Source organism: Vidua macroura, chromosome 6 (genome assembly GCF_024509145.1).
Source record: "Vidua macroura isolate BioBank_ID:100142 chromosome 6, ASM2450914v1, whole genome shotgun sequence".
NCBI lineage: Eukaryota > Metazoa > Chordata > Aves > Passeriformes > Viduidae > Vidua > Vidua macroura.
Window position 1 is genome coordinate 36,898,079 of NC_071576.1, and position 9,781 is coordinate 36,907,859.

Below are 9,781 nucleotides of genomic sequence, written 5' to 3' on the forward strand. Positions count from 1 at the left end.
CCTCTTGCATAAAAAAGTGAAAGCAGTAAGGAAATCTTTCTTCCCTTTGCGAAAGCAATCTCTTGCCTCATTTTCTTTCTACTTCCACCAACTGCATAAAGGAAAAAGGAAGTTTCAGGGTTTTTTTTGAGAAGCTGAAACTTTTTGCTTGTGTGGAGATTTCACTACAGATAATGGTGAGGCATAAGGAAGCAACTTAGAATCTCTCTGTCCCTGGCTGCAGTTTCCGGTAAGGACAAAGGTCTTCCCTTCTGTGATCAGAAATGCTCTCAGGTCACCACCCCCTTTCTACACCTTGGCACTTTCTTCCTACCTTCTCTAGAATGATGCAGGGACATTTCTGCCCCTGTTCCCTGAAGTGTCCAGTGACACAGTTATTTGAAAGGTTTATATCAAATTTCTTTGCACCCTATTTATTTTCTGTCAAATACATCCTATGCCACAGGGATCTGGAGCAGTGTATTTTCCTTGAATCTCATGGATGCTTGGTATATATCTGTTAATTCAGAAGACTTCTGGCACAAATGGACACGAGACAAAATTAGTGACATAGGTGGGTTATTCTTTTGTTTTATCTTTTTTTTCCTCTCTGTGCTGCTACTGTCTTACTGAATTTTTCAAAGCCCTTTTAGAACATTCTCTTCAGGAATTTCTATTATCCACATGCAAACCAGAAGGAAAGTCATGCCATGTATTACATATAGCAATTATTTCAGATGTAGTGAAAAGTACCCACAGGATCCATCACAGAAAAATAAAAGAGACGATGGCCCTCTTATGAGATGTTTTCTCAGCACGAGGGTACAACTAGAGGAAAATATCCCTATGGACGGAAGATGCTCACATAGCATTCCACAACCTTCCAGCTCCTCTCTCAGAAGTTGGCCATCAGAGAAATGAGAGCAAACAACATCCTTGCATCTCTGAATTCTACAAAATGGAAGTAATTCCAAACTAGCATAAGGATGAGATTTGCAAAACATGATACAAAATTAAGAAATATCTGCAGGGTCAGATTTCAAGGACAAATACACAAGACAAACGCATTACAAAGAAAAGATGACAAGGAAGAGAAGTATTTCAAAAAGGCTTACTTATTTTATCTTCTAGTACTTGTAAGGGAGTAATTTCTGGTTGCTAAATCAAGGATTCTGTGTTTGATAGTGAGGAACATTAATCATGTTTGTGTGGCTGAGAGATTGTTATTGTTTGGCCTTTTATGTGTCTGAGAGAGAAAATGTGGCAGAGAGAAAATGGAGTAGCAAAGGAAGACAAAGTTAAGTGCAAGATATTTAATGGATAAAATCATAGCAAAGCAAAGAAATTTCTAGTAGGTGAGGTGGAGTCTTTTGCAGTACAAATAAAGCATTTATCACTGTGAAGTGAGAAGAAGAAAGGGATTTTTCAAAGCTTAGCTAAAAAAAACAATGAGATTTGTGAAAATCCTGTAAGTAAAAAGATAAAGAAGTCCAAGTTTTCCAAACATATTAAACCAAACGATGACTGCATAGATTGACTTCAACAGTGGAACCACATATATAATCTGTTACTCTTTCTTCAGCAGATGATGAAGCCATATTCCCTACAAGACCAAATGAGCTGGATACTCGAGTGGTTTGTCCTCCTGACAGCTTTTCAGAAATATTCCGAGATGTTGCAATGTTACGTCCAGCAGCCTCAGAAATCCATAACTTCCTGAAAGGCCTCCAGATAAACAACAACTATCTAGAGAGCAAGTTTTCCAAGTGGAAAGGTATGGTAACAACACCCTGCTTTGAGTTATAGTTTAAACCATCCTCGTGAAAAAGAAACAATCCTTAAAAAGTTATCAAGCTGCTTTTTTGTTTTGTTCTGACAGTATTTGAAGCTGCTTGTCACTGAAAACTAAAATTAGGTAGCAGGAGAGGCTTCAAAATAAGTTATTTTAAAAAATTCATAAAGTCTCACAACTGATAGGTGAGAAGAATCCCAAGACACCCATGCTCAAGGGATGTGGCAGGAAGCTTTGTTTCCTGTTACATTTTTCCTTCTAAGTGAGATATAATCTTTGTAACAGTATTCCCCATCATTCAGGTAGGGATTTTTTTGTTCAGTCTGGCACTAGATATTCCATGTAAAATTGTAGCTTTGTGCTGCTTCTCATAGTGAGCAAGGCACCCAACATATTTAGTCTTTTTACTGTGTTGAGAGAGCAAGGTGCCACTTTAATTTGTTTCATATTAACAGAAAAGAAAAAAAAAAGAAGGAAAAAACCCCACACCAACCTGATCAGAGTCACACACAAGATGAATTAAGTCTATTCTCTTGGGCCCCAAGTTAATCCTTTTTAGTCAGAGGAAAGCCAAAGAAATTGCAGAGTAAAGAGTGAAAAGAGGAAGCCATATGAGGAACTGAGAAATTACTGAACTGCAGTCATCAGCTATGTAGGCAGGTCTAGGACCCAAGAAAAGTAGAAGGCCTTTTTTGTCAACAATAGACTTTCCTCAGCCCTTCCCTTGCATTGGGCCTTCTCTGAAAAAACATGCTTATTTCCTAGACTGTGAGCTGGACTCCCAGCCCAACCACCTGACAACAGCAACAGACTACCTCATCCTGATTGATACTGCGTTTGCCTTTGCTACCAGTTACCCACCCCTTATGAGGCCAGAAAGGAAAGTGGATGTCATTTTGCATTTCAACTACAGCTCAGGCTCACAGACAGGGGTGAGTCTTGCACATTGCTCTTCACTGACTTCTCTGTTTCATCACTGAGTTCCCAGAATGGCTGATCCTCTACTCATAGAAACTTTTGGTTTTCCCCAATAGCTGGGAAGTGTTGATAAGTTAACAGTTTACTGTTAACTGGGGGTCACGTATCTTTACGGAACAGTACAAATGTTATCAGCAGGTAATAATTTAGTAAACCGTACCTGCCCCTTTTTACATGTAAGTGGTTTTAGCTGATTTGAAGGCAGTCAGAAGTAGAATGAATGAAGCTAATTGCCTTTAAACATTTTCTAATATTTCTCAATGAAAATAGAAAATATATTCCTATACAAGGGAACATGTACCTTCAGGACAATATAACTGCAACAATAGAAGGATTTGATGTAGAATGCAAATAAATGCAACAACAGTTTGCATTTAGGAATGTCAAATTCTTTAGGAATAAAAGGTTGTTTAGAGGCAATTTTTTCATAGCCAAATGTGAAACACATAAACAACCAACACCTAAATTGGATATGTACCATAATCTGTCAGAACCTATCCCTTGCCCCACAAATATTCCCAGTGAAATTAGATTTTGGTCAAATTCAAAGTTCTTCCCATATGTTCTGATGTTTTGTTTTGTTTTGTTTTCCTATTGTGGCAACAAGCCCCTGAAAGATGCCTCTAAATACTTTGCGAAACAGGGAATTCCTTTCCCTACAAAGGTGCCAGATGATCAGGAAACTCCACATCTGAAGGAATGCTACATAGTTGGTGATAAAGAGAGCCCAGAAACACCTATTGTGATATTTTTCCCTCTAGTAAATGACACCTTCAGGGAATACAAAGCACCTGGTAAGTTAACAGTTACCTATGACATTGCAGCCAGTGGCCACTTTCTTCCTCTTTTTTACTAGATAATATCTGTTTTCCAGATCACACTGTAATAACAAACTCGAACTCTCTTTGCTTAGATCTGAACCATATCAAGAAACTTAAAATATGTGATTTTTCCTGGACAGTAGAGAAACATGTGAGATTAGCCTTTGGCACATATTTTCCTCTTCAGATTTTTTTTTTTTTGGCTTTTCATGAGCAGATTGTAGTTAATTGAGGAAAACAATATATTGTTTATCTGCAGTAGCAGAAATAAGCAGGGGTAATTTCCTCTCATACTTGTCATCCTCTCCTGTTAGAGAATGCTCCAAGGAGTCTAAAGATTTCATTGTTTAAAATAATTTCTGGGCTTACAGTTAGGCAGATAACCTTGAAAAACAAAACTATGAACTAGCAAAGTGATGAAAATGTAACAGTGAAGCATAGTGAAGTGATGAAAGTACAACACTGAGCCATTCCAACAGTGTCTGTTCCCTTTGAAATTGAAAGAGTTTCAATAGCAACATTGCCAGTCACTTCTAAACAGATGAATTCTAAGTCCTGGTACCATGGTCCCACATGCCATAATATTCTCTTGCTACCAAAGCTTCAGTTACTCCTTCTCCAGATGCTAAAATTCCTAACTCAGATTGTGAATTCACAATCTGAGCCCCACAGTATACTTGAAAGCCAGAAGTTCTAGGTTAGTACGTGGTACATTCAATTTAAAACCAAAACAAATGCAGAAACTATTGTCCCAACTGTATCAATCCTTACCCTTTTATATTAAGTAAGTTGTAAAAAATAATATGGTACTTTTGTTTTGTCAATTGAGTTCATTGCACATTTGAGGTGTACAACTGGGGTTTTGAACAGGATTCAAATAGACTAAGGATATTTATGCTTGTACACACACCATTCTACTCCTGCTCTCACCACTGATGACATAGCCCAAAGATTGCTTTCTGCAGTTGCCTTTTGTAGACAGAATTAAAGAAAGGGAAAAAGAAGAAAGAAGTAGAAGGAGAGCTGAGATTTAGCTTCTGTACTGCTCTTCTATACTGAACTGCTCTTTTGTATTGCTCTGTTGAGGGGGTTTGCTTGCTTTCTTCCCCTCAATAATTTCCAGAAATAAGGGATGCCTAGCCTAAGTCAGTTATCTACTATCAGGTGTACATCTGATGATGTCAACACATATCATCACATATCATCAGTGAGTCTAAAAAGGGGTGTTGCTAGTTATGAAGAAAATTAATTTGAAGACCTGCACAATATCTACATATTGCATACACTTGAGGCAAGCTTGTGTTGCCCAACCAGTTCAGCTGGTAGCTGCAAGATGAGACTAAACAGGAAGAGAAAGAAGGGGTCCTCCTCATGCCCCCTCGAGCAAAGAGTCAGCTGAGCTGGCATGAAAGGGCTCTGTGCAAGCAGATTTTTTGGCAGGACTGACACATTGCAGCTGAGACCTGACCTCCATAGCAGCAGGATGGATGCTGCAGAAGGTCCTGTGAGGCTGGAAAAGGATGTCTGCCTATTGTTAGTGACAGGCAGAAATCAGCGTCATTTATAGGGCTTCAGTACCATGCCCTAGCCCAGATCTAAATGCAAAGTTTTAGTACAATCACATGAAGAGGCAGTTTTTCCACAGGCAGCTCATCCATCAGCTTGTTCAGAAGGGGAATTTAGAGTCTGGGCAGCAAACAAGTAAAACTGACATATTCAGACTGGTTAACTTCTGCACTGTTAGGCTATTCCATAATCAAGTAGAAAGGGAATTCTCTGTGTGAGACTTAGACTGCTTCAGTTGAGTGGCACCAGTTCACTGTAACTCTGCAAAGCTGAGAGGAGTACATCTGTTGGACTCCAAGAGGCCCCTCAAGGAAAATCAGAACCTTTTGATCGATGTTAGATACATGTTGGTAGAGAAGATTCCCCAAATGCATGAGGTCCTGTCAGGGAGATGCTGACTTTTCCCAGTGTCTACCCTCCTGCCATGGCTCAGGTGGTGCAGGTATCTGTGACTGTGGAGGGTGCTTGTTTCCTACAGTAATGCCCTCTTGGCAATGTGATGGTCTCACTGGATGCTGACAGAAACTCATGTTTCTGATACTCTGACAGTATTACCTACCATTTCTGGGTTGCTAATGCTCTCTTTCCCTCATGCCAGCTGTCAGAAAACCAAAGGGTCTGTGGAAATGATGAGGAAGCATAAAAACATATGTGAGCCTGGTTTGATCTGGGAAAGAGTTAATTTTCTTCCTAGCAGTTGGTATAGTGCTTGTTTGGGATCTGGAATGAGAATTATGTTGCTCTTCCTTTTCTGTCCCATGAAACCGCCTTTATCTCCACCCACATTTTCGCCCTTTCCTCTTCTGATTCTCTCCCCACCCCAGTGGTCAGGGTGTACTGAGCAAGCAGCTGTGTTGCTTAGCTGCTGGCTGGGGTGAATCCATGGCATGAGATTACAGGATACCACACAGCAGTGGGTCTCCACCTACTCAGGTCTCTGCCTATGGGTGGGATCTTCAGCTGTCCTTTAGCAGTCATAGGCACGTACTGGAATCCAGTAATCTTCAGAATCCAACAAAATTAACTGACCTCTTTCCTTCCAAGAACCTATTTATTCTATCTATTAGCAGACAGACAGAAGCTCAGCCTGCTCCTATGCCGTGTCCCATCGGTGCAGAGTCGAGCAAAAAACTGATTTAGTTTAGGTTTGTGATCCACTATTTGTGCATGCCTGAGAAACACCCAGACCCTAATTGTTTTTTGCAAATTAACCAAGCCATTGCTTGTCTGTTAGGTGTGAAGCGTAGTCCCTCAGAGATGGCAGAGGGTGAGGTTGATGTTGACAATGCCTGTGGCCCATATTACATAAACAATCTGAGCTATTCAGAAGAAAATTTCGACAAACTGGTGAATCTAAGTTACTACAACGTCCAGAACAACAAAGATTTGATTCTTCAGGCCTTGCGTACAGCTGTGGAGCGGAAAAAGCAGCATAAGAAAGAGCAAGCGCTGCAAAAACCACCCGATGGCCGTGGCATGCGCGTGCCTGCCAGAGAGGGAACCCAGCACTTGGCTGACTGCCCAGCACCAGGGAATACGAAATAAAGGATCGGCCTGTTGGTGAAGAAGAAATGGAATTTTATTAGGAAGTGAAGAAAAGCCAATGAACGCTAAGAATAGCACTTCATTTGTCATCAAAAATGTTAAGCCTGTCTGTCAGTGGAGGGAATAAATTCAAAAAAACAGCTCTTCCTTAATGAACTCATTTGCTTCCCTCGTTGACAACCTCAGGAGCGTGGCTAGGTGAGGCTCTGCTCCACCGTACTTGCAGAAGTGACCTTCCAGGCCAGGGCCAAACTGCGTGGACGAGGAAGTGTGAGGAAGTTTACACTGACTGTTTGTGTTCTACCTGTGCTATAGAAACCGAGGATTGCCGGTGCGGAAATGCAGCAGAGAACAAAACCCATTGTCTCTAAAAAAAAATCAAGGAAGCCATTTGTGAACTAAGAAATCTTTATGTGAATGTAAATAAATATTAAATTTATATAATAAACCACTACTTCTGAGTAGGAGTTACAGCAAATAGTTTTCCTATCAAATACATGTTTCAGCCACTTATTTTAGGTGCTTCTTCCTCTACTAGCAAGACAAAGAAAACATGCAGACATTTCATAGCTGCTGAAAAAATTACTGAAGAAGAATGTGTACCTGCTCCAGACCTAGATGTAAGCTAGTTCAAGATTCTGGGACCCCTTGAGTTTAGGATTACAACTAAGACCCATCTATACAAGAACCAACTCATGTTATTTGTTTTAGCAAGCTGGATTTAAATGCTATTGATAATATGTTCTTTAATATTGATAATATTAAAATGTTTGAGACTATTACATTGAAAACACAAGAAACACAGACAAACCAAAACTGAAATTGTGTACCTAATATCACTCATGCAAATGTGATTTTTTAAACTTGCTTTAGAGTATAGCAAATGAAGTTAACAGAGCATCAACTTTCAACTTTCTGATGCTTTGGTTGTGAGACTAATATGTTTCTTTTCCAGCAAACAGTCTGGGTTTTTGACAGATGGAATCTGTAAAAAGTGTACATTCATTCTTCTTCTATTTTTTTTAATTCAATGCTATGATTTTATTTATTAGACATCTAATATCCACAAGCCCATGTTTCCTACAGGCTTCCCCACTCCTGAATTCTGCTGTAGTATTCTTTGTCAAGAAATCCTGTTATTGTGGCCAGAAATGGAAGTCTTACAAATCCCTTTGCTCTCAAGGTCGAGGGTCTCCTCCTAGGTGGTGCACAGCAATGTAACCCCTCTGTTTGCCACTTAGGTGAGTGAACACTTACCTGCATGCTACAGGAGCCCATACAGCTCCTGGACTGTATGCCCAGAGTTTATCTCCCATGGAAATGAGAGAGCAAAGACAGCAGTCATGCTGGTGAGTGCTGGATCCCATAGTATGGGATGGGATGTAGCCAGAGGGCACGGCCAGACCTGGGAATTTGGAAGCACTCCCAGGTTCCCATATACAGTTAGAGCTTTATTGTCTGAAGGGCAAAAATTATTTCACCGACAGCAGGAAGCATCTAGGCAGGAAGTCTGAAGACAAGCAGAATGAGGTGTGTGAATGCAAACACTTCCCTGCCCTTCCTGCTGCTTTCCAGCAGACATGAAAGGGTCATAGAGAACAATGAGCACTTTACCCCATTTCAGAAATCTTGCGTGGAATAATTACTCAGTATCTCAGTTTTCTACGTTCAACAAGAATACAGAGGAAAATGTCAAGCCCGATCAAGGAGGTGGAACTGCTTCCACACAAGGTACAAATAGCTGAGGAATCTGCAACCTAGAAAAAGAACAGGAGGAGTGAAAGGCAGAGAAGAGAGGTGCATAAAGTCTGTGCATGTCTCTTCTACCACACGACCTAGGGAGGATCAGATAAAACTAGCAAACAGCAGGTTTAAACAAAGTGAGGTAGTTCTGCACACATGTAATTAAGTTGTCTTGTTGATAAAATTTTATGCATTCAAAAACCTGATTGAGGCATTCACTGGAAAATTTTTAGGGGCTGAAAAAATACAATGGCTCTGCATCTGCCTCAGTCCTGCACTGAGTCATGAATTCCTAGAGACTCAGAGGACAGTCTGAGGCAGTATCATAGCTGCCCTGTGAGGTGTGTGAGCTATGTAAGCTTCTCCAGTCACTAAATACTGGATTTAGCACCACAGACGAGCGGGAAAGGAATCTCACGCCACATTGCAGTACTTAGGTTTTCCACAGCTCAGATATTTTTTCAGATAATTAATAATTAGGAGCAGTCAGACCTCTAAAGATATGGTGATACAAGACTAATTTAAAAGAAATTACTGAAGTAAAATAGAGAAGGTGTAAGTAACTACAAGGATAACTTAATTACATATGAATTAAGCCATAGAGAAAATTAATGGCAGTTAAAGGAATACAAAACCAAACTATGAAAAGGAGATTTTAAAAACTGAGGAAACCAGTCAGCAAGACCCTATGTGAAATGGTATAAAATCTTTGGACTCAGCATGGAAATTGCAACAAGAGAGTTGCAAAATATATGTACAGCCCTAAATAAAATGCAAAGCAAGGAACCAAGAAAAGGCAAAGTGGTTAAATGCCCAGAACTGGGCATTGCTAAAGTCTAACATCTGTTCTTTGAGGAACAGCATAGAGAGGAAGGAGATGAAAAGAGCACATCTAAACCTGCTGATGTATTTAGAAAAGACCCAGAGCATATAGAGAAAAAGCAAAATTCAATATGGAAATAAGGATGAAGAAAGGTACATAGATAAAAATGTGAAACGGTAGATGTACTGGACCAGCAAAAGGGAATTTAAATTATATGGATGCTCTGAAGGAGCCATAAGCGTGTCACACAAAAGGCACGTTTGTAATACAGTGTTTAAACACAGTTTCAGCAAAAATTTCCTCTCCTTTTCTTTTAACTGAGATCCCAAGGTTTTTTTGTTTTTTGTTTTTTGTTTTTTTTTAGTTACTGAGCATAAACTTTAATGTCAGAGGTCAAAAAAATAGTTGTTTTATTGATTTCCAGGACTTTATTGATTTCCAAGGTTGTAGTGAATCTGGTGTTACGCTCCACTAAAATCTTCTGTAAAATCAATGCGCAAGGTGGCTTAACACAATGCAGGACCTAAGGTTAGA

At 39.9% G+C, this 9,781-nt stretch overlaps 1 protein-coding gene across 1 annotated transcript in view; it reads left to right on the forward strand.

The window, feature by feature from the left end:
- Positions 1–7,161, forward strand: part of LOC128808995 (cytosolic phospholipase A2 epsilon-like) — a 39,601-nt gene extending 32,440 nt beyond the window's left edge. The window contains exons 18-22 of the mRNA XM_053980687.1: positions 446–553; positions 1,565–1,753; positions 2,537–2,703; positions 3,357–3,543; positions 6,371–7,161. Coding sequence (XP_053836662.1) covers positions 446–553; positions 1,565–1,753; positions 2,537–2,703; positions 3,357–3,543; positions 6,371–6,681 — 962 coding nt within the window. The 3' untranslated portion in view covers positions 6,682–7,161. The remainder of the gene's footprint in view (positions 1–445; positions 554–1,564; positions 1,754–2,536; positions 2,704–3,356; positions 3,544–6,370) is intronic.
- The last annotated feature ends 2,620 nt before the right edge of the window (positions 7,162–9,781 follow it).